General features: G+C 37.9%; 2 protein-coding genes across 5 annotated transcripts in view; one reads left to right on the forward strand and one right to left on the reverse strand.

The window, feature by feature from the left end:
• The window catches only part of itgbl1 (integrin, beta-like 1), a 55,033-nt gene extending 52,837 nt beyond the window's left edge, over positions 1-2,196 (reverse strand). The window contains exon 1 of one of the 2 annotated variants that reach the window (XM_085435653.1): positions 1,892-2,194. In XM_085435653.1, coding sequence (XP_085291779.1) covers positions 1,892-1,983 — 92 coding nt within the window. In that variant the 5' untranslated portion in view covers positions 1,984-2,194. Of the gene's footprint in view, positions 1-1,891 lie in introns of both variants that reach the window. The other variant, XM_085435654.1, reaches the window with a different exon arrangement.
• Positions 2,197-5,231: 3,035 nt separating this feature from the next.
• The window catches only part of nalcn (sodium leak channel, non-selective), a 64,371-nt gene continuing 44,053 nt past the window's right edge, over positions 5,232-25,549 (forward strand). The window contains exons 1-12 of one of the 3 annotated variants that reach the window (XM_085435657.1): positions 5,232-5,365; positions 10,522-10,633; positions 10,838-10,899; positions 11,613-11,753; positions 11,855-12,037; positions 14,375-14,458; positions 14,582-14,721; positions 14,818-14,943; positions 16,540-16,691; positions 18,069-18,211; positions 18,436-18,540; positions 22,950-23,036. In XM_085435657.1, coding sequence (XP_085291783.1) covers positions 10,858-10,899; positions 11,613-11,753; positions 11,855-12,037; positions 14,375-14,458; positions 14,582-14,721; positions 14,818-14,943; positions 16,540-16,691; positions 18,069-18,211; positions 18,436-18,540; positions 22,950-23,036 — 1,203 coding nt within the window. In that variant the 5' untranslated portion in view covers positions 5,232-5,365; positions 10,522-10,633; positions 10,838-10,857. The remainder of the gene's footprint in view (positions 5,366-10,521; positions 10,634-10,837; positions 10,900-11,612; positions 11,754-11,854; positions 12,038-14,374; positions 14,459-14,581; positions 14,722-14,817; positions 14,944-16,539; positions 16,692-18,068; positions 18,212-18,435; positions 18,541-22,949; positions 23,037-25,549) is intronic. The other 2 variants (XM_085435658.1, XM_085435659.1) reach the window with 2 other exon arrangements.

The raw sequence follows: 25,549 nt of genomic DNA on the forward strand, positions 1-25,549 counted from the left end.
TTTCTAGAGCGACGACTCACACTTCTCCATCTGGCAATCCACTGGATGATTCTGGGTTTGGCAGTTGCCAGGAGAACTGTACTTGTCTAACTGCACTAAGCCAAGGGTGAAGTTTGGTGGGGGGGGGGGGGGGGGGGGATTATGGTGTTGGAGTGTTTTTCAGAAGTTGGGCTCAGCTCCTTAATTCCAGTGAAAGGAATGCTTAATGCTTCAGCATACCAAGAAATTTCAAAATTTTTTACTAGTTACTAGTCCTTAAGGACCCCAAAGTGCTTTACACATCCAGTCATCCACCCTCGTGATGGCATGCTACACTGTAGCCACAGCCACCCTGGGCGCACTGACAGAGGCGAGGACACTGGCACCACCGGGCCCTCTGACCACCACCAGTAGGCAACGGGTGAAGTTGAAGTGAAGTAGAAGTGCCCAAGGACACAACGGGGCTTGAACTGGCAACCTTCCGATTACAAGGCGACCTCCCAACTCTTGAGCCACGACCGCCATAGATAATTCATGAGATGTAGCTTCTCTCTAAGCAGCAGCAGCTGATTCATATTTTTGTTTTGTTTTTTTAAAAAGGTTGGTAGTACATTGCACTACACTGTTTAGCTTTTTAAACTTTTAAAGCTTTCAATAATAGCACAAAATATCTGAGAAGTGAGTACTCAGTCCATTTCCCATTTCTAGACTATCTTCAAAGATGTGTTTTCAGTCCCATGGCTTAGTTTTATTACATTTGAGTCATATTAGGAAACATTTTTTGCATCATTGAGTATGGGGAAAAAAAGCCTATGAGCCCCATGGGCATCATGTGACTTGTTGTTCCACAGGGGCTCCTCTTAAAGGCCTTTTAGAGAGAAAGGTGCCGATTAAAAAATAAAGCTGATATAGCGTTACCATAGTTTTATGACTACAGGTGGAGCTCTACAACCTTAATCCATGTGCTCTAAGGATATTGTGTGGGCTGAGCATAATATGGATATTGCATAGCACTCCTTGGCTGTGCTTACAGAATTGAGGTTATAACTTTGTTGCTTAGCATTTTTACACTTTTTTTAACACTGCTAGGTCAATATGATGACATAACTGGCAAACAAATAAAACACAAATTATTCAAATGTACATTGGAAAAACTGAAGAAAATATTGCAACTACCTAGATTCCCAGTAGCTGTTACTTTCTGTAATGCATGTGTGGGTTAGCTGCAGCTGTTCAATAAATATCCCCTGTACACTACATATGCAATGTAATCACTACAGAGGCACGGTGCACCTGCTAAAGAGTAAACACCCACAACTTTATGTCATCGTTAAATATTTACAGTTCTGCTAACCAGGGCTCGTACTTTTGTTTCCATTTACAGTTTGTATTTGAGGTTTAAACTTGAATGTTCGTTCTTTCGGCAAAAACAAGTAAAAGCTCTGATACAAAATAATATTCATTGCAATTACCCTTTTCTGTTTCTGGCTTTTCCTCATTATTTTGATTTTGCTTGTTGCTATAAACTGATCCCACAGCAAATCCTTTTAAACTGGAGATTTTTTTTCCCTCACAATAAGCTCAACTGCAAAAGAATGTAAAGCTGAACTGTGCAAAAGAAAGTAAAACAAAACAGAAAAAAAGTTTGCATCCAATGTTAGACGACAGAATCCGAGACACACGCAGTATTATGATGGCAAGTAAAGTGGCATAAAGAAAACTGCACAGGAAAGAATAAAACTATAAGAGTAAACTATAGGAATAGACTTTCCTAAACTTTCCCACATTGCACTCTATAAGTGTCGCCTTTGTCAGCAAGTCTGCACCTCCCTTTTCCTTCTTGCTCTCCAAACTATCCTAAAATAAACAAGAAAAACAACAAAAAAAACCCCAAAGCTGTGTGGAAACTCACCTCACCGACTGCAACAAAGAGTCCTCAATGAAAGAGAGAAGGATCAGAAAGAACGGCAGTAACATGGACTGTACCAAAACCTCAGTGTGCATGTTTAAATCCCACAGAAAGCTGAAGTAAAGTGGCTTGAAGGAATGCCCCAATCCTTCACTCCTGAAACAGACAGGAAGAGAAGGGAGAGGGAGAGGGAAAAGAAAAGAAAAGAAAAGGAGTAAAGGAGAGAAAACGCAGCAGGCTGGCCTGAACTGGCTCGGTTCCTTCAGAGGCCAACAGTCCTCCACATACAAGTGCCTTTGATTAGTCTTGACTCTCAGACACAGTCCTGGGCAGGAGCTAAAGTAGGGAAACCTGCCAAGATGAAAAGCTAAGTCACCAGTTTGAGAAGTAATTAGAAGCAGACGGCTTCTCTAACTTTTTTTTTTGGTTTCAATCTTTCCCCTTTCCTTTTCCAGATGATCTCTCTACGTTGCAGTGTTTTTATTTCTAAGTTTTCTTCTGGTGTTTTAATAATAAATAAGATCCAGAGTCAAAGAGGCAAGCCCCCGCCCCAACATTTAGAGTGTATCCATTTGTCATAAAAGAAGCCGAGGAATTGTTCAGAGAAACTGCTTGAAGATGAATGTCTTGCTCTTATTCCCACATTATGAATTCAAATCAGTAGTTCACAAAACCAATAAGTCTTTTGTGGCAAACACAAAAACACATATATATGAACACACACAAAATGCTGTGATCTTTGTCAGTAGCGGCACAGCTTGTCCTCTAGCATCATGGTCCTTTAGGTTGAAGGAAGTGGAGGAGAAAAGGAGCAGCGGGTTGAATATTGACTAACTAAGTGTGAGCCACATTTCTGATGTTTGCACAAATACAAGAAATAAGAGTAAATCATGGCTATAGTGAGTTGACTTAGCAGGGATAATATTAAATAATGATGATAAGAATAATTATTTGAAAGCAAAGCAAACCTCTGCTCTGGCAAACAGGTATATTTCAGTATATGGTGAATTGTTAGCATGGTTCCAATTTTTTTATTGCGTGGTAGCTTTATCTATAATAATGTTATTTACCTCCAAAATAACAGGGAATTAAGGCTTTAAATAAATGGTATAGTGCACGATATTCAATGTTTTGTACAAAATAACAGTAGAATAGAAACAGAAAGTAGCATAACAGAGAAGTACTTAGGGTACTGCATAACAGTTTTGAGCCACCTCCCATGAGGAACACTGGATATAGGTGCAGTGATTTATTGAAACATATGTAAACACAAATGGAAATACAGTACATAAAGCACAAACAGAATTTATACAGTTCTAACGAGCTGCAAAGTCAATATTTGGTATGACTATTTTTATTCTTCAACATAGCCTGAACTTTCTTAGACAAGTTTTCTTGTAATAGTCTTCAGGAATAGTTCTCCAGGCTTCTTGAAGCTCTCCTGTGGATGTTGGCTGCCTTTTCCTTTTGTTCTGTTTTCTGTCAAGATGATCCCACACTGCTTCAATAATGTTGAGTTTCAGACTCTGGGGAGGCTAATCCATACTCATAGTGTTCCATAGTGTGTTTTTTCTATCCAGGTATGCTTTTGCTACATTGGCATGGAGTTTGTGATCATTGCCATACTGAAAAATAAAGCCCTTGTCAATCAGACTCTTTCCAGATGATACTGTATGGTGGATAAAAATCTGACCACAGTTTTCTGCATTCATAATTCAGTTCAATGTTGACACCACTGACTCACAGCAAATGCACTCACAAACCATAATAAAACCACTGTGTTTTACAGATTTACACTGTTGAACCTCCGTCATACATATTGACAACAATTTTGATCCAAACTTTTTAATTTGAATTCATCCCTCCATAAGACCTGTTGCTAATTATTTTCAGTCCTTCCACAGAGACCATTTCATCAATAAAGAGTAGATGGGTCAACTCAAGAGTCAGATGGATTTCTCATGTCTTGTGTCTTTGCTGGATTTTTTCCCCATTTCTTAAGGATATCACTTAAGATACTGTTGAACTACTGCACATAGTTTTTAGGACTGACATGTTGGGCTAACAGCTCTTTGGAATTCGTCTTGTTTGTGCAAAAATGCTATATTATGCCTGTTGAACTGTTATCGTTGACATTTTTAGCAGATTTGACTAAATAAATTGGAATGACTTATGTGTTTTATGACAGGTTGCTAATAAAAAGTGCCTAAAAATACAAATAACCCATAAAATGGGTTATTTGTCTGTTATGCTGTTAAATTATGCGTAGACACAACACTGGTTTATCCTTTGAATGAGTCATAGGTCAGTTTTAAGTGGCTCAACAAGACACCTGAATCTCTGCATGTAATCCAGATGCCCCACTAAATAGGGCTCATACAATGCCAAAACAAAATGTAGCGCATGATACATATATTGGTTGCTCAGATGGGGTTCAGGTCAATATCACACTATCATGGCTCATTAAAATACTGAAATAGAATGAAGTGATTAGCAGGCTAAATTTCCCTACTAGAGCAATTCAGAAGATTATATTTAACAACAATGCACATCAATGGCAAATAATCAACCGGTTCTACAAGATACTGCAGCACCCCTGGGTGATTTCAAGCAACTAAATGGCAAAAAGATATTTTGGTTAAAACCAATTTGCACCTCAGTTACTGAATTTACTACGACTGAAACTACACCCACGTTTGGACAATACCCACCCATGCAATATCAAATCAGGTGAAGGCAGGTCACTTGATATATTACAGAAATTTAGTAAGAAATCCAAGTTTTCCACTTTTGTCTTTTACTTTCTATAACATGAAGAGCACAGTTGTGATTTAATACATATCCAATGGTTGTATTCTTTCAGGAGGAAGAACATTACATATATAGTATATACATTGGGTGAATGTGCAGTAGTAGCAGCAAGCAGGTGAATTCTGTACATTAATAAGAATAGACATCTGACTATTTTACAGAATAGACAATATAATCATATTTAAAATTAAAGGAATTTGAAATGTACATTGTGATAGTTATCCATTGTTAAATGTAAAATGCACATTAAATTTAATTAATTGTTAGGACAGACCTATCTTCAGACAACTGTCGCTGCATTTTTTACCGTCTTTGAGCAAATCTCTCATAGACAAGCTTTGCCAACTATTCACAACAACAACAACAACAACAACAACAACAACAATAATAATAGTAATAATAATAATATAGTCTGTTCAAATTAACTGCGTATCAAGCGATTACCATTAATGCAAATAAATATACTTGTATGATGTGATAGAGCAGCATGGCGATCTTAAACTGTTACCACGGAAACGGCTGCGCGCCTCCGCAGCACGCACTAGTACTGTTGATGTGATTGCTACCTGCGCGCTCCCGCGTTCTCCATACGATCCCAACACAGCCGGAAAACAGCTGATGTCATGGACAACGCTGGACGCGGCAGATAAAAGAAACCCTCCTCTCGTAAGTGATTCAACGTGTTTCTTTTCTCTGCTTCTCCACCCGTCGCCAGTCACTTTCAGCAGTTGCGTTTTTAGGATGCGTCTGAGGCTAGGTGCAGCCGCGCGCTAGCTTACTGGTCCTCCAGGAAGTGAGGAAAATCTCATCCTCCGGAGTAGGCCCTCGTCAAACATTGCAGTGTATTTGCTACACTGTCACGTGGTCAGGTTGTTACGTATTATATAGCTTCATGTAGGCCCTATGCTTGAACATATTCATGTATATTGTTGTATTTAGCTTGTTTTTGCACCTATAGCAGCTGCTCATATTCGTTTCCATAGTAACCTTTGCTCTTCCGACGTCATTCATTCAGTTTTCAGTCATAGTATGGATATCCAGCGGTTTGACAACCATTTTACACGACGTGGGATCGGTCATATGCTGCAGCCTGTCAGTGGCTTTCCTGAAATGGTTTTTAGGATTTCACAGTTGCTCTTGAGCCCCTCGTGGTTCCCAATCAGGAAACCTGATCCAGGTGTTCGTTCTCTTACATCGATTAATTAGAACATTTTCAAGGTTATATAAGCACCTCATCACAGTTTGTGCAGTTATGTTTTCAAGAAGAAACCTTAAAACGAAGGAGAAATGCTACAAACATTATATGAACATTGGCATCCTGGGGATCCACTCGTTTAAACAACTGGGCCAATATAAATTTGTTCATTTTCATTTTGCTGTAATCCCTGTAATCCCTGTAAATGTTCAGTTTTCACGGCACTATCTTGCAACATCTATCCATTGATTTGATCTGGCAAAGCAGATAAACACCAGCTACTGAAATTGGAAAATGTCAGTTTATTTGCAAAAAAGCCCAACGTCACACAACTTTTGGCTGCTACTGATGCTAATCTGTGCAGCCCTTTGGAATGCATTTGAATACAATCAGTCATTAGGTGACATACTAAGTGCTATGCGATTTTTTTTTTTTTTTTAATGTTGACATCAAAAATCACAATATTTAACGTCTGTATCAGCATACACTATTTCTGAAAAAGATGAATGCGAGTTTGAAATGTGAAGTGGGTCACTCATAGTAGTAGTCACACATTTATCATCCTGCAGAGCCAGCTGTTTCATATGTGTCAAGCACTGGAGTGTCTTTTAGGTCTTTGTTTTTACTGTAATGGCTTACCACTTTACTTTTCATTGTCACCACTTTGAGCTTTTGTCAGTCTCATTTTAAATATACCCACACTACTGGCCTACCACTGAATAGTTGTGAAGGTTTGACCTAAATTGTCAGCATTCCTTTGAATTTGCTTTTCTGATCACTTTGGCTTTGTATGCAAGACAAAGTAGTGAGAATCTTAGCTTGGAACTGTTTGGGGAATTCATTTGAAGGTATAGCATTAATTTAACTTAATCAAGGCTGTAATCGCTGCCCTTGTGGGAGCTTTGTGAAATAGAAAAAAAAATACAAACTGATGCAGTGAGTAAATGAAAGGTTTAAATACTGTTAAACTCCTTCATAAAATGTATTTTTAAAGTCTGCCTTTTAGCTCATTTTATGCATTTGGTATACAGTTAGGTCTGTATATTTTTTGTATAGTAACACATTTTTTTTTTAAATTTTGCCTCTTTACACCAAGTGGATTTAAAATCAATAATCAAGATTTGATTGAGGTGACTTTCAGCTTTAATTCAAGAGGTACTTCACAAAAGTACAGCATTAGGGAACTACAGCCAGTTTTAAACAAACGCCCCTATTTGAGAGGCCCAAAATTAATTGGACAAACTAACATCATTTTAAATATCAGGGCTATTTTTAATACTTGGATGAAAATCCTGTTCAGTTAATGAATGTCTGAAATCTAGAATCCATGGACAACACCAACTGCTGCATTCCCTCTGTTAAGATGCTCTACTAAGGCTGCTGCAGCTGCTTTCATTTGCTGCTTGTTTGTAGGTCTCTCTACGTTTAGTTTTGTCAATCAGTAAGTGAAAAATATGCTCTGTAGGACTGAACACAGGTAACTGACTTGGTAATTAATGAATATCCCAGTTCTTTCCCTTGTGACACTCATAGTTTGCTTTCTGCAGTATGCTTTTATCCATTTGCAATGGGAAGCTTAAATGGATAAGTTGAGCTTTTTAACTAGAGGTGGTTAAAAAGCTCAACCCTGTGAATCTGAGCTCAGAGTAAAGCCCTGTACACTTCACAATTCACCCTACTACTGCTGTCAGCAGTCACAATATCAATAAACACTAGTGGCCCAGTCCCACTTTATTTTTACTTCAATGAAGGTGTCTCTTGATTGTAGTCTATGTTGTCTTGTCATCAATAATACCGGTATAATTTTTTACAGAACATAAAAATGCTATATAGTGATATCACTGCATTTACATTCCCTAGTGTGCACAACAACGAGACAGAGCCAGGCATGTCTGAGAGCAAGAGCCAAGTGTCAACCTCTGGTAATGATTTAGTATGTAAATATGGAGCTACTTCAGCAACCTCCAAAAAAAACCACATTGCTTTGCAAAATATGCAAGAAAATTGTTCCAGACAAGGCTTAAGGCGAAAACGCACGATTGATTACAACTAGGCAACAAAGAAGAAGGTACTAATAGCTGGTGATGTGCGACCCAATATAAACAAGAAACTCTACGTGTCATTGCTGCAAAAATTAGCTAGCTGCGCTTCATATGACAGGAAGAGCAAACGGGATGGAACTCAGAAACCGTGGAAAAGCATGGCTTTTCAAGATCCATGGCAAACTACAACAACCCAGGCAGAAAATATTTTTTAGTTTTGTGTGACAATATTGTGCAGCTACTGAAGAGTTAGGTGGCTTACTTTAGTTATTGTTAAACTAAAGTCATAAGCAGTGATTTTTTTTACTTACAATTTCTGGGAAAAACACTGCCTAATATACTTCTGTGCTTACATTTGACTTATGGTGTGTCACTATTGCACTATCATGCTTCTGCTGCTCACACCTTGTTCCATAAAATTGACACTTCATATTAGGAAGGGTGGAAAAAAATAACAGTGGCTCATTTGAAAACAAGGATGGGAAATGGCCTTCATTTACTTACACTTATAAATTCAGCTTCCTCCAAGCTGCAAGTGCCAATAAAACACTGTTCTGCATTTTTTTTTCCTGTATCATCAGAAATATTGTGATTGCAAATTTTCTTGAACTATCGTAATACAGTTATAAGGCTATTTGGCCCTAGTGCAGACTTTGATAATGACCTCCTCAAGAGTGTCCGTGACTTTGCTTCATGTTGTGAAGGGCTTGTTCTTAACCATGGAAATCCTACCACTTTTTTGATTTGACCATTTGTTATGTGTTTACCGCATAGCTCTCCGATAGGTTCGTTTGGCTTTTTCAGTTTAATGACTGCCTCTTTAACTTATATCAACAAGTCTTTGGACCTCATGTTGTAGTAGTATTTTTTCAGAGAATAACAAGGGGATGGGCCTCAACTGGTCGTGAAACTGTTTGTCAGTCAATTGTCCAGTTACTTTAGAGCTTCTGACAATGTGGGGTTATTGTATGTATAAAAAGGTCTGTAATTCCTGAACAGTTAAGGCATTTATTTTGCTAAACATCTTGAATTAAAGCTGAAAGTCTGTACTTCAATCATGTCTGGATTAGAGCAGGGCGATATGACCAAAAATATTTATCACGATATACATTTGAAAATTTGCGATAACGATATAACTGACGATATAATTGACACTAGACAAAATACTTTACAACTCCACAACTTTATTCGTGCCAAAAAAATAATAAAAAATCAACGTATTTTCACTTAAACAAGCAGCTGTTTTTTATATGCATTAAATTTATATAAAGATTTAACAGTGCAAATGCAAATTCCTTGCTGACAGTTTAACCAAAAGGCATTCCCAGTGGAAATTGGCTGACATATCCTCAGCGTAACCATGTATAATATCCACAAAACTTAAAAAGAGGTTATACACACACAATACGGTAATATTATGTGGAAGCACAGTACGTATCACTCCACGAGGCTCCTGCCTACGATAGCCGTAATGCCCATCAAGCGGAGCAGGTTCGTAGCTTAGCAAAGTCGTACTAAAACATTTTCCAGCGCCGTGTACCACATAAAATCATTTCGAGGTCAGTAAACACAACCAGAATTCATACATAAGGCACACGGGATTATAAGGGGCACTGTCGATTTTCAGAAAAATCAAAGACACTATATGAAAAGTGCCACTAACTTAAAAAAACCTTTTTCATAAGCAACCATACAGGGGATTTGTGCTAGAGCAGCTATGAATACCTGAGTATCATTGTAGGTTATGGTTAAGAGATAAAGAATTGAACAAATGACCTGCATGCCCACATCTACAAAAGTATTTCTTGTGTCTTGAAAGAAGATGCTGCTCTCAAAATGCACTCAAAAATAGAAGTTCAACAAAGAAAGTTTGCATACTCAAACAAATACTCACAGTTACAATTAATGTGCCCAGAGATCACATTTTTTCCTGTGAGGAACATGTCCTTTCTCTAAATGGGAAAGTAATTGCAGTCTATGCCACCTATACTCCCACATAATAGCACTTAGACCCTGTAATTTTGTTTTCACTCTTCCTCACGTCTCCATCTGCATATGTTAAGTGTAGCAATTACACTGGGAAATTGCTTCTAACTACATGGGGTTTGTAGCATGGATGGACAGTTTCTTTTCTTGGTGGGGGCATAAATAGGAAACAAGGATGTGATACCGTTACATTGTTCTGCCTTCGTTCCAATCCTAACTTAGAGTTCTGTTTCAAAGAGGAGATTTTTTACAATTTTTATTTAATCATCAAAGTATGTTTACATATTTTTTGCATCATATGTCAGCCAGCAAAGGTCAAGTCAAAATGTAATGTAATCAAGTCATTGGGGCAGCAGCTGTTGTTGCATTTGCATATGCTGTTAGCTGTTTTACATGCACACATATGTGTGTGCGCGCACACACACACACACAAGTGCAAGACATGCTTTTTCTTTTCATCTCTGTTCAGTCAGCTTAACTGACTTACTCTAAAATTGACATTGTGTTTTTAAAATATGTGCCGAATATGACATAAAAATGTTTTCTTATCCCTTTTTACTGCTCTTATGATTGCTACCGTTCACTGATTGCTGCCGCAGGACCTCAAGGCCTTTAGGACAATCTCCTTTTTGCATCTCTAGTCTGTCTCTCTGGTTGGTTTCTCCACCCCTTTGTGACCTGGGGATGAACGCACCAATGAGGAGCCTCACAGTGAGTCCCCGTGGTCCTCTTCCACCCCATCTTCTTTTTCCACAACACCTCACTCACTCACTCACTCACAGAGTGTGTCGCATATATGCCTTGATGTCAGACGTGGTGGGCATTCCTGTCTTTATGAGCGTACTGTAGATGTGGGTAGTGTACTGTATACCATATAAGCCATAATGTTGACTAACTGTTGTGTGTTATTTACAGGGTATGCCTGATCGCATGTTATGTGCAGTGCTGGAGCAATTTCAGCTTTACTTTTCCCTTTGGTATGTGCGCTTTGTCTCCATTCAGAGTGTCATTTTTTCTTGTGTTCTTAGGTTAAAATGGCCTGTAAAGTTTTCTTTTTTCTGCATACATACATTCGCACAAAGATACAAACAAATGCTGACATGCACAGGTAACACTTGGTCACACCCCCGGACAATGTACAGCATATTTTACTGGCACTTTGGTGTTCGATACAGGGAAGATCATGCGTGATCTTTTCAAATGGTAAGTTACTGGAGCTGTTCCAACGTAATACACTTGTTCTGTGTTCCATGTGTGCTGCGTTGTGTATCACGGTGGCCATTCAACAATGCAACGCATTCAGTTTTAATCACCAAAAATCTGCTCTGGCAATTCAAGTCAGGGAAGTTTACTCTTCGGACTAGACATTGCAGGAAATTTTGATGCTACATGTAAAAACACCCAGAAGCCACTCCTGATACACGTCTCATTTACTACTATTTAATACACTAGATTTCTGCATTGGTTAACTATGTACATTTTTAAGAGGTATAGTGATTGTTGGCAGGCCAAGTGCCTTGCACCTGCACTTTTTTAAGTATGTCTTAAATAAATTTTTATATTATAATGATATGATTAAAGTTTTGAAAAAGTTGTAGTGCCACTGCCCAGACTTGGATGCAGCCAGAGTATTCCCCTGTTCCTTGTTTATCTTTGGTCATTGTGTGGTCTGCCTCCCTCCCTGTGTCAGATCCACTCTTTGTATAGCACAGCAAGCCCCAGCATGCTGAAGAGGAAACAGAGCTCACGGGTCGAGGCCCAGCCCATGACTGACTTTGGGCCAGATGAGACCCTCGCGGACAGTGCTGACATTTTCTGGATAAATAAACCAGTGAGTGTACGCGTGTGTCTGGCTAAGGACAACATTAAGAATACAGAAAGATATTAAGGCTCATTTTTGGAATTATTTCCTTTGTTGTTTCCTTCCATCAGTGGGTGCACTCTCTGCTGCGAGCCTGTGCCATCATCAGTGTCATCTCTGTGTGCATGAACACCCCAAAGACGTTCGAGCATTACCCTCCGCTGCAATATGTGACATTCACGCTGGACACACTGCTCATGTTTCTCTACACTGCTGAGATGATCGCCAAGATGCACATCAGAGGAATCATTAAGGTAGCTGCTGCATCATGGCCACGAGAGAGTGTCAGTGAAATTCTGTGAGCAGTAGCAGTAAATGACTAGCAACCCCAGAAAAATGGCAGGTGTTGTTTGTTTGTTTTTTTTAATCTCAGACCGTTACTGCCAAATAAATTATGACTAATAATATTTCTTTATTTTTTTTAAAAACTATTCACAACTTTGATGCAAGTGATTGGAGTGACAACAAATGAGACTTTATTTGTACATTTTTCAAATCTGTCAATCTGTTTCTCTGTGATCGTGATATTTTTGAAGGTTTGCAGTGAACTGTGGTTGAAAGTTATGTGGTATAATAACATGTGATTAGCCCCTCTTTCTGTCCCATGTACATTATGGTTATACAGTCACACTATAGCTAAAATATGAAGATGACCTCCTTGTGACTAGTGGTTGCTCAGTGACTGCACTGAATTCTTTTGGGTAACAGATTGTGAGTAGCTGCAGTGAGCAACTGGTCTCGCAGAGGCTGAGCATGCAACACCTTCAACCCCCCTGGGTGACCACTTTCGGTTGCGAGGTGGGAGGCCTCTTATGTGGGAGGCTACCTGTCTTCAAATAGTCGCTGACCTAAATCATTCTCAGTCAGATTGGTGAAGGTTTGTAAACAATTGCTGTCTAATTTCGAAATTAGACATATTGCCAGCACATTGCAATCATTCTGAGTCAGCATGTCTCTTTGCAGTATGGGGCTCAACTCATCTGGTTGCCCACTGGCTGTTTTCTGGTTATATTTCTGTAAAAAAAATAAATAAAGTTTTTGCAGTTAAATTGCCATCCTGCAGCAACTAAGTCACTATTTGTGGAGGAATGTTTGAATTTCTGTTTCAAATCTAAGAGGTCCTTATGGACTCTAAATGTAAGTATATGTGAATTTCTGTGTAGATGGCAACAGATTTGCAACAGACAGCAACAGATTTGGAGTATTTGTTGATTTGCATGCTTGAGCCCATTCAGTCACAACTGATAGCAGACTGACTCCTTACTGGTATTTTATCACCGTCTCGATGCACGAAAGTCACTCACTGACTGTGAGCGGTTGCAGATCTGGTTCCCATCTTCATTTCAAAGGCAGTGAGATGAAGCTCATTGTATGCTCTTTCAATAGTTTTGGTTGTGCTCCAGCACCATCAAACTTTATATTTCTGAAGACAATAGAGGCAGACTCTGTTGCTAGTCCAGTTACAGGGGTACCAAAGAAGTTGTTTTCCACAGAAGACCAGATTCAGCAGCTTTAGCAGAAATGTTCCCTTATGCAAGCAATAAAAAATATATTACAACAGAAAGTTGACGACAAAAAGGTCAGTCAGCCACTGAACCGAAAGAAATCTGACTGACCTGACTAATCATATATTGTTACCAGAATTACATAAAATACTAACAGTCTTACATTTGGGATTCTTCTGCAAAATCAGATACTTCTTTATCTTTATTTAAATGTTTTAGCTCTGGACGTAAATGTGCACTTCAAGCAGAACAGAAACATTTCTGCTTCTTACTTGTAGTGTTTCTTTTAGTTATTATTGATAGCCGAATTCCATTCTTTGTCTTGAAATCAGGATGGTGTTTTCCAATTTTCCTATCTGATCTGAAATAAACTTTTATAAATGATGCAGATATGACATCTTAGGCTTAAGTAATTTCTGTTTTAAAGTATGGTACTGTGGATATGTAGTTTTAAGCTAGCTGTGGAAAATTACTGCCCAAAGTACATGATCTTCTTAGTGTGGTAAAGTAATTGCATGCTTTTGTTCTTGTCAGCAGTGTGTTTAATCAAAGATGGTCCTTATCTGTAAAGTGTTTCCGAACACACCCTAGTATTTGCAGTCTTTCTTCCTGTGCAAGACCCCTAAGAGCTCCTAACAGACTCTCCCTCTCTGTCTGGAAGCGGTAATTAAGTATACCCATTTAGCTGGCCCCCCTTGGCATTTCAGTTTGTTCACACCTCAGGGGCTTAATGATTGAAAATAGGTTTGAAATTTGTGGTTAGTTTGTCAAAATGGGGACAATATTTTCACGTTCTGTATTTCTTGAATATTGCCATTACTTTGAACTCACACAAACATTTTCTATCACAATAAAAGCTTTCTGCAGCAGACTTTCCCAAGGTGAGGGGAATGCTTGAATTTTTCCATAAAGATTATCCATGAAACAACCTAGAATGTAATTGTAATGTAATATATTCAAAGAAAATATGGCCTTGAAGAATGATGCTGGTTATATTTGTCTCATTTATTAACTTATGTTAGTATTTCCTGCTTTTTAAGGCTTTGGTCTTTTAACTGTTGCTCCTTTGTTTCTGTCTCCGTACAGGGGGATAACTCCTATGTGAAGGACCGCTGGTGTATGTTTGATGGATTCATGGTATTTTTCATCTGGGTGTCCCTGGTTCTGCAGGTGTCTTGCAACTTTTTGTTTTTGAATATATTGCACTTTTCTGCAGGTGCTTGTGCAGCTTGTCATAATGCCATGCATTAGTATGTATTAAAATTATTAATAATCAATTTATTGTTGTTTTAGGTCTTTGAAATAGCAGAGCTTGTAGATCAGATGTCTCCATGGGGAATGCTGAGAATCCCCCGCGCGCTTATCATGATAAGGGCCTTCAGGATCTACTTTCGCTTTGAGCTTCCTCGCTCCCGCATCACTAACATTCTGAAGTAAAATACTGTCGTAAGCGTTTCCATTACATATGGTCTTTGTACATGTGAAATATATCTCATAGATATCTCTTTCTGTACTATTTTGCATTGCAGGCGATCCGGGGAACAGATTTGGAGTGTGTCAATATTCCTACTGTTTTTTCTCCTGCTCTACGGAATTCTGGGGGTTCAAATGTTTGGAACGTTCAACTATCACTGCGTTACTAATGATACAATCGGGTAAGAACGAATGATTAAATAAATGTAACATTGGATGCTTTTTTTGGATTATCAAGTCCGATATAAACTTTTTTACTTTTTTTGGACTAAACTATCGTCTCTCCAGAAATTAGAAGATACCTACGCTAAGTGTCTTTGTTAAAGATCATATAAACACTGAGTGCAAAGTGTCAAAGGAGAAAACTTTTAATTAGAATAATGCTTTTGGAGACAAAAGTTTTGGTAGTGACTGGAATGGTTAAACCCCCAGGTTGCAGCCAGAGTTAATGGTAATTATAATAATAAAATTTTCCTGCATTGTCCAGCCTTTGCATTATGCTTCTCCATTTCCTCCCTGATGTGTTCCTAAGCACCCCAGGGACACAGAATATATTAGCCATTAGTAAGAGGAAATATAGTACCAGGGCATTGTGATATTCATGTATAGCTTTGTCATTCATCTGTATTATATAAGTCCAAAAGTGGTGTGGCAGTTGGGCATTTAATTTGTTTACTACTGAGCTCCTTTTTCTCCAAATCCAATACATATATATATATATTGGGGTATCTAATGGGGAATTTTAGAAAAATGTCACACGTGGGCAGAAGTGTCTAATCTCTGTTTGCCATATGCCCTTGGCACAAAGTCAAGCTCTCTAGCTTTTCACACACATGGGATTTGATGAAAACTGTGGGAACAATGGCAGGGGGCATTCTCTGATATGGACATTAAAGGGTTTTGACTATATGAATAGAATAAAGTCCCCTTTTATGGATGTTAGGTTTCCTACAAATGACCTCAGCACTGTTGAACTTCCTGACATGAATCATGATGTTGAATGAGATATAACACTTGAATATGTGTTACTTTTTTGTTTCTGTAGAGGTTTTATAACTGTTTTATATACAACTGTACAACTGTTTCCAGGTTTGATGAGTAGTCTAAAGTACAAAAAAAAGGTTCTAACAAATTATGCATTTTATTTTGAAATAACATAACATTTATTCATCACTACACATTGTGATAAATCTAAGTTTATTAGATACTTTGAATTGTTTGATGAAACTAGCATTTTAGGACCTTAAGCATGCTTTAATAAGGGGTATCATTATGTTTTTGTGTTATCAATTTACAGATGCCGAAAACCAGTCATAAATAATTTCTTATAACACTCACAAAATGTAATATTTTTGCTTTTCACTGGACATTTTCTCTCTTCTTTCAGGCTTCATTTATCGCTCCTCTGTCATCAAGAAAGGGAATATCATAGATAAGACACATTGATATTATTCAGCTCGGTATAATGAGCTTTATTGGGATTCACCACTATGCCTCTGATCGCCCTTTGTGATAGTGCAATAAATTATTCCCTCTGATTCTCTACCTCTAATAAACAATTTGGATGAATGTCTGTGCAGACAATTTGAAAGCATTAATTTTCATTAGCCCAATCAAGCTGTTCCTGGTAACACCTGTGGCAATAAGACAAAGAGAGGAATTGTATTCACACATTAACCTTTGTTTTTCTTTTTTATTAGGCATTTTTCTTTTTTGCAAGCACTGCCATTTTTGATATGAGCTAGTAATTTTTTTTTTGTATTTGTTTTATTGGTAAGCAATGTGTCATTGAACAACTTGACCATCCCAGACACCCATTGCTCCCCTGATGGAGAAGGCTACCAGTGTCCTTATGGCTTCAAATGTATGGACCTGAAAGAACTGGGTCTGAGCCGACAGGAGCTCGGTTATAGTGGATTCAATGAACTAGGTATGCGCTACACAATGATTCCTTCAAACGTACACAGATAAAGAAATATTTATTATCGTGTATTTTTATTTGTTTAAACAATATATACAATTTTACAACTTAAATTTCTTACGGAGGCCAAAAAATACACACTGTAATGAAAATTATAATTCTATACTGAGTAACTTCAGCACATGTTACTAAACATTTAACTAGAAAATTTCACCTTCAAGGCTTCCATATATTTGATCAAGACCTGTGGAAAAGATGACCTTGTTTTGTCTATTCTACATAGCTCAAAAAATATTTAAAAAATACACTTTGAAAACACATCAGCCCTCCAGGTAAAAACAAAAATCATGCTAGTTATCAGATAGGGCCTGGGTAATCTGCTAGGGACGAAAGGATGAGACATAGTTTGGTGGAAATGAAAGTTATAAACCTACAGATCGGCTGAATCCAAAAATAAAATGAAAAAAATGATGCTGTACACTAGTCCATTTTGCTGAAATTTCATTTCAGCAATTCAAAATGTTATTCAGTTGTTTGTTAGGAATAAGTTAGTCACATGACAAAGTCTTGACTCTCACCAAGAGGAAATATACAGAGTGTTTTAAGAAGAATCATCCAATTTCAAAAGGCTATATTTTTTTAAGGCAATGCACATAAAATCTTGCAATAATTTTTGAAATGCATGGCTGAATATTAAGTTTTCCATGAGAAACGCACGTAATGGCTGGGTAATTAAAGCCCTTTAAAATCGGATGATTCTTTTTGATACACCTTGTATGTTTGAATGGTAATAGTTTAACTGGGGAACTCAACCTTTGATGACAGTTGTCAGCTACTTGTTTCCAATCTAACACTGATTAATTTGTGCAGAGAAGAATATTATATACCTCAGAAAAATAAAAAAAGAGAATGTTCACTCTACTTTTTCAAACACTACAATAACTTGAAATAGTGTTTCTCCATAAAATCATCTTTGGCTAAGACTTAAAAGAACAGACAGTTCCTTTGCAAAGAGCATGTTAATCAGAAAAACAGCAAAGATTAAATTTTTCCTTGGCCTGCTGACATAATTTATGTTAATTAGAGGCATCAAAGATGAGTTGATTGGGTTTGAGTCTGGCAAACAGAATTTCCCGTCTTGTCATTATAACAAAGAGAACTATGAGGACTCTGTGAGCTGTCAGAGTAAACACTCATTATAGGTAAAAAGAGAAACTCAAACTGTTATCTTTTTAAATGGCTTAGTCTTCGGGGGAAACATAATAATTGGTGTGCGGTTCACAGACATCGACATGTTAAGCGAAAGACAGATGCTGACATTTGTTTCTTCAGAAATCAGCTTCTCATCTGACCGCTTCTTTCTGACTCTTGTGTGTTTTTGCTCAGGCACGAGTATCTTCACTGTGTATGAAGCTGCGTCGCAGGAAGGCTGGGTGTTCCTCATGTACAGAGCCATTGACAGTTTCCCTCGCTGGCGCTCCTACTTCTACTTTATAACTCTGATTTTCTTCTTGGCGTGGCTTGTCAAGGTTAGAGCTTGGCTCTCTCTGCTGCACTTTTCATGATAATTTCTGGAGATCGTTGAACACCGAAAGGTTAATTGACATAACCTAATAGTTCACCTACAAACATGATGATTTACCCTTTTTAGTAGAATGTCCTCTGGCTAATGAGAGAATTAATGTCACTGACTTTGAATAGCCTGAGCGCTCTTACTCTATCGTTGTCCTCTTTTTTTTTTTTCTTTTTACAGAATGTCTTCATTGCAGTCATCATTGAGACATTTGCTGAGATTCGAGTCCAGTTTCAGCAGATGTGGGGGTCAAGGAGCAGTACCACCTCTACTGCTACAACACAGGTACAACTGCTACAGAACCAAGCTAAAAGAATAGAGCCATAAAACTGACAAATTGTATGTCTCAAACATTTTGACTTGGTTGAATTGGTGCCTACAATTGATCTTTTTAAAACCTGTACACGTTGGTAATCAAGTGCATCAAATTCAGATGACTAGAACACAAACACATTTTGACACTATATAGATTTTCCACAGTGTATTGTGATCCATAAATGCCTTCAGAAATCGAAAGAAATGACTCCTTAATAGACCTTAGTGTATGTAGGCTCATATGTAAAAAATATTCAGATAAAAATAATATTTAAAAAAAAGACAAGACATTTATGTGGCCATGTGACAAGTTGGCTCTCAGTAGCAGGAAAGGTTTACTCTATGAACTTGGTTGTTGACTGTGTGAAATGTTTCTTGCTTTTGTTGGGCCTTTACTGAATCATTCAGGGGACATAGTGAAAGCTGTGTCCGAATTGGTGGCATCAAGTCGGGCAGGTTCTCGGTGGGCGTTTGGCTCATCCAAGATTATGCATTTTCACAGATTGTGTTTGTTTTATCAGGGAAAAAATCCAATGGTACAGCTAAACACTAAATGCTGTTGCAAATCTGTTACCTCTCTACTCTTTATAGAGTATAGCTTGCAACTTAACATTTTTGAGATATGCGCAGATCACAGTATTCAATGAAGTCACTAATGGTCACATCAGCTGTTTCTAGCAAATGTCATGGTTATGGTGATTCAACATACGTACATTAAAAAAAATATGGCTGTTGTTGTGTGTGTGCTCTTTCCAAGGCCCTTATACTGCATCATACCAGTCTGACAAGAGTGATTGGTGTGAGTAGATCTGTTATTCCAACAAAACCAAGGTCCCAAAAAAGAAATTGTTTTATGCCATGAATATCTGGGGTCACACTCACGAAAACTCAAAAAAGGCAGCTAGACTTTTGAAAAGAGTTTGGAAGAAGATTTCTCCTGTATTGACATGAATGGAAGAGAGTTTGGGAATCTCATCAGCATGTCTTGGGTGTCCCTTTCCAGAGCATACTGAAGGATTGTACCCTTGGGATTTAACATAAAAGCTGAACAGCATGGCTGGAAAGGGGATCTTCTTAACTACCTTGTTCAGCTTTGTTTTGCAGTGTCTATCTCACGCATCCTGTCTGTGTGCTATCTGCTACTTGAAGCGAGGGATCTCTGCCTGAATTTGTCTGCAGCACGTCAGGGAGCTCCTTAGGGTGTCAGTCCTTTGCTTTACAGTGCTTTCTTGACGTTTCTGTGCCAGGCGTCTTTAGATCAACCGTGGTTTGTTTGCCACCAGGTGTATCCAGCGCACTGCTGGCACGAGGCGAGTTGTGTGGCATGCGACAGACATGTTCCAGCCATCTCCATTGGTACAGTTTGTCTGTCCTGCTCTGCAGAATTTCCCTTGAGATGATGTTTAGCTGAAAGCTCTCGGGAGCAGCTCCAATTTCATTTTGAGTATAAACATGATCTTTTAGTTATACAGGAAACAGTCTTGAAAATACTAAGTTTTGTCTGATGGAGCTTCAAAAAGACTTCAGCATGTAAGCTTTTCATAACCTTTGATAATTCTAATGTTGATCTGCTAGGTTCTCAGGTATTATGAGTCTGCAGTTTGTCCACATTATATTTTAAACTCTTTAAAAATATATATAGTTTGGGGGTTCGTCTATAATAGATTTTGATTAATTTCTCTCATTTCTTCTTATCACAACACCACTGCTATGCAATAACCCACAGAAATAATGTTATATAGCAAAATAACTAAAGTTGTATACATTACTTTGTATTGTATTTAATGTATTCATTATGGAGCACTAAGGAATTGACAGCTCCAGAGGCTAAATAGAGGAATAACAAAAAACAAATGTCCTTTAGCAACAATTAAATAATACTTTTTAAAAAACAACTTAGATATGTGAAAGCAAATTGCAAGACTGAACTTAAGAGTTTCTTTGGTCTGATATTTGCTTCTGGAGTTTTCCTTTCACTATTTGCAAATAGTTTTGAAACTATATAGGCATAAACAAGAGAGAGAGAAATTATCAGGAATATTCACAGATGTTAATGCCCCAAGAGCTACTGAGGAACATATAAAAGTGATTTATGTGACAAAATATAATTTGAGGCTCATTCTATAAATGGTTTCTTATTGTGGATTGTGTGTAGCCAACCTCTAATGAATACAGTACAACAATATATAACAAATATGTTATGAATCCATGTGCAAATTTGCATTTGGCAATTGTGTTGATGGTAAAGCTATGAAGCCAGTGTTTGGTTTAGAGTTTAAACATTTGAAATGAATAATCCGAATGATGTCAACCTGACAAGCGTTGAACTGCAGACGTTTTTTCCACTGAGTCCTGAAAACGATTCTTCTTGTAATGTCATGAAAGTAAAACCTCTGCTACTTCACTCATGAATGGAAAACAGGCTAGTGCCACTGGCATACTCCTGTGACCTTGAAAACAATTAGCCTTTCTTGCCATTATCAAAATTAATCATAATCACATCGTCATGCCCCAGTCTTTATCTTAGAGGGGGGAAAACTAATTAGCTGTGGTGTAACACTTAACTGTCAGTCACAGATGATGAAAAGAATATGATCCAGTCTTAAGGTTCCCTGGAGAGAGCAAGGTTGGTATAAGGTGGCCCTGGGAGATACTACCCATTCTATACTCCCTATTTCTTGTCTTTGTTATATTGTCTCCCGATTATTGCAGCTTTTATTAGAGATTAGGATGGAAAGCTTAACTGTGTTGATTAAAAATGGAAAAAAAGTATAAATCAGCCTTTGTTTGACTAGATCAGACTTTAAATTCTATATTCTGATGAGCAGTTATGAAGTGCTGAACGTTAAGCTGAAATATAGTGTAACTTTATCTTGGTTTGTCTTTAGTAGAATAATATCAACTTTCAATTTTTGATATCAATGTTGATATCAGCATGGTTTTTGCTGATATAAAAACAAAACAAAGCTAATGGCATGCTATGGATTTGACATCAGTCTATGTGATTTTAAAATGATGTAGTAGATATCAAAGCTGAAACAGTGTGCAGCAGGTGGGATGGTGGGTATGTAATCACAGAACAGGATGACAAATGATGCAGGCATGTTAAAAATGTTTTATGTGTGAGAAGCCAGCAGCTGCAGATCAGTCCACACGTTTGTGTTTTATGCTCCTCACATCACTTCAGAGAAAATTCATGATACAAAAGGATTTAATCCACCACCTACTGCATGGAATGATTTCAAGGACAGTCAGGCCAAAAACACTATACCAGCTCATTTGCTAAATAAATCATTAATATTCCAGATTAAGTCACATCTGGCGTGTAGAGTTCAAAAGCAGTGTTCTCCTGTTTTCAGATTAGTCAGTTTTGTTTTTTAATTTAATTCTAGCTGCATGTTAGTACATTGTTGGCATTGTGTTGGTCAGTGCTCTGCTTTGGACCAGACCAAAATGTGTATTTCATATAAGCATTTTGGTCACCAGAGGGTGAATACGGAATTTAGTCAACTTTTGACTCTGTTATTTGTTGTTCCTACATGATCACCTAAAGTTTCCCCACCACCAGGCCAAATTTTACTTCATGGCATGTCGCAGCTAATGCATAAATGCCCATAAAATTAACAACATTGCTGCCATATAGTAATTTAACACAATTAATAATAATGTCCAAGTCTGCCAGGCCTTTAAATGTTTCCTGTAGCCTGACTACGAGATTTGTTATGCTACATTCCGCCAACTCTCATTTTTCTCTGTATGTTTGCTTTAGGATCACATAGTTTTCTCCAGCCTAGGCAGCAAATTAATTTTCAGTGAAATTATGGTTTGTGTGTTATTAATTTAGATTTTCTATAAAATTAATTATTTGAAACTGGGATTAGCATCTGCCTGAGTGGCTATAAACACTTGATCTTGCTGTGATACTGATACATGGCAATCACAGTATGTTTGCTGTATATGAGTTATTGTAATGTTTGGCAGCTAACTGAAATAAACACTTTTGGTTGATTCTTAATATCAAGTTAACTCTTTGTTGATATTTCTCATATGTCTAATTTGTTATATTCAAGATTTGGTAGAACTGTTATTAATGAGTGAACCAGCTGTCTTGTGTATTTGAAAGTCTCTGCTCTGATATTTGCTTGTTTTTATTTCCGGTGTTAGGTCCTTAGGCCTGCATACTGTATTTAGTAGCTATCACACTGCTTGTGTGGGTTGGTTCTGTGTGTATGCCTTCAGCTTTTTTCTGGCCACAGATGTCTTATGAAGATGTAGCCTAGAGGTTGAAATGTCTGTTGTGTCCAGTGTTTTGAATGGTATGGAGATTTTATGTGTGTGTGTGTTCGTTCTTCCACTTACATGCTGTCCTTGTGCCTCAGATGTTCCATGAAGATGCTGCTGGGGGATGGCAGCTTGTTGCTGTGGACGTCAACAAACCACATGGCCGAGCGCCTGCCTGCCTCCAGGTAAACACGTCACACGATTAATATGCTGCTGGTGTAAACTGTTTCTTTTTCCTCTCATATGCACCTGCATAATTCCTATTCTGTCTATTAACAAAAAGCAGATAACTTCATTCTCTTTAACAGCTGCTGTAGACTGATGCAGTATCACATCATTGTTTTTGCATTTGTTTCTTTCTTTAGTGGCTGAACAGTGTCAAACAGTTAAGTGATGGGATTTAAAATGAGGGGAGGCTCATGTTTGATGTGTAATGCTGCGCTAATGATGTCGCTCCAGTGACAGATGGGTTTTAAATGACTTCTACATGATGGACACCACTGGTGTCTCGTGGTTGGTGTGATCCAAATGGTTGGGCTTTAAAGATAAGCTGAAAGCGGCGGGTGTTGTTTGCAGCTGGCCCGCTGTTGATAGCGGCGTGTTGTGGTGTAAAAAGCTGGGCCCTTGCTGTGAAAGACTGCCAATGGAGTCTGCAGCTATGTGAAGGTGGATGGCTGTCAGCACGCCCTAATGGAGTTAAAGCTGCTCTGGAGCTAGGTTTTAAGGACGCATGCACACATAAACAGAGCAAGGAAGAGAGTGCAAATAATAACAGGGAAATTTGAAGAAGGGAAGGAAAGAGAAAATGCGAAATATGCAGTATTCCCATTAAAGCAGCATGTCCCCCAGAGCCTCATCATCGGCTGAAGGAAAGATTTAGATAGAGGGATAACCAGAGGGATAAACACGGCTGACTTCCCTCTGAGCCCTGTGCTGCATTACAAGGAACAATCAAAGACTTCTTCATTTGCCTTATTCACTCGTAACAAATAGCCATTATTGTCATTATGTGATAACAAGATGATCATTTCCAACAGTAGAAAGGCTAATGGAGTGAAAGACAGCAGCATTAGGTCACCTTTATAGCACTGGGTCAAAAAAGACAGCTTCTGTTTTAGTCAGACTGCTGTGTGGATGAATTGCGGGTTAGATTGCATTCGCCTCCAGTAAAACTATGAGCATATGGGCAGAAAGAATCTGAATCTGGTGAACATTTGCCTCAAAGGCCATGCCTTCTTGTTTGATTGCTTTGCTGTACATAATTCTGGATTTTTGCTTCAACATCATTAACTGCTGATAATAGGATAGGAGAAAGGATTTTTTTCAAGTCATATACCAGAGGATACAGATGCTGTGGGGCCGGCTCCCTGTGAGAGGGAGCAAGCTTCACAGTGAACTGGTAGACGCAAGGCAACTCACACTACCATCACACGGACTGTTGGAAATGGCCTTGAAATTGTGATAGATGAACATCTGTCTCTGATAATCAAAACACAGAAACATAGGATAGGAATGATCCTGATATTACTTTATTAACTTCAACAAAATATATTTCATATTAAGGCCAGTACTAGACAATGCATGTATTATAACAATAAAGTTTTAAAAGGAAAAGCATATGTTAGCTAAATATTTAGTATATATTACTATGAGATTTCAGATCCTACCGTCAAAATAGCCTAGATGATTTTTATGTTTCCATGGTAACAATCAGTGACACGTGTTTACCAATGATACCATCTGACAAAAGCTGAGGAAAATCTGCCTTGCAGATAGACTTGAGTGCAAGCAAGGAAAATAAGATTTTGTTTAAATAACCTGCTGAAACTTTTGTTTTAGTTTGTTTGTTCAGTTGAGATTCTTATTTTTTTTAAGCTGGTATGTAAATGTTTTAGCCTGCTTGTGCATTCAGTGTGTCAAATGTGAGGCAAATAATGATTAAGTATTAGCTGAATACTTGTGACTGATTTTGACATGTATTGTACAGTGCTAATCTCAAAAGTCTTCCATTGTTTTCTGGTGCCAGTCAGACACTGACAGCAGTTTGTGGCATATAAAGCCATCAAAGCACTCTGAAAATGTTTTCATGTTTTCATGTTGTCAAAAGCACTGCAAGATCTAACCCAGCTCTTCAAACCAAACCCGAAAGGCCTAATCAGAGATCACAAAGAAGGATTTTAAGTAAGGAAATATGTTACAGGTTTCACAGATTAGTTGTTAAAAGAAGTTAATCTCATCTAAAATGCGTTGTACACAAAATATTCACCAGTATTGACTTGAAGAATTGGTCTTTTATTTTTAAAGGACTTTAATTTAAACTGTCTCCTAATTTATCGGAACAGGCCAGTTCATAATGTGCTTTGACTTCGAATGAGAAAGCATAATAAAGACAAACAACACACTGTTCATTATTAAATCGTGATATTTCCCACTGCAAATGGTACTTCAGACTTAGAATTTCCTTAAGGTATTGCAATTTTTAGATATTGTTATATTTAAATAAAAGAAATGTACCTGAAGATCACTGTAAAATGAGTTTAAATAGGAAAGACATGGGATTGATTGCATTGACAGTTAGTGTAGCTGCACCTGTGTATCTGTGCATCCATGTGTCGTGGGCAGTTGTACACAGTAGTTATGTATGTATGTAAATGTGATTTAAAAAAAACCCACACATTTCTCTTCTCTGATGTAATGG

This window comes from Copadichromis virginalis, linkage group LG16, assembly GCF_057382275.1.
Source record: "Copadichromis virginalis isolate Kocher_CV1m ecotype Utaka linkage group LG16, C_Virginalis_male_GT1.1, whole genome shotgun sequence".
NCBI lineage: Eukaryota > Metazoa > Chordata > Actinopteri > Cichliformes > Cichlidae > Copadichromis > Copadichromis virginalis.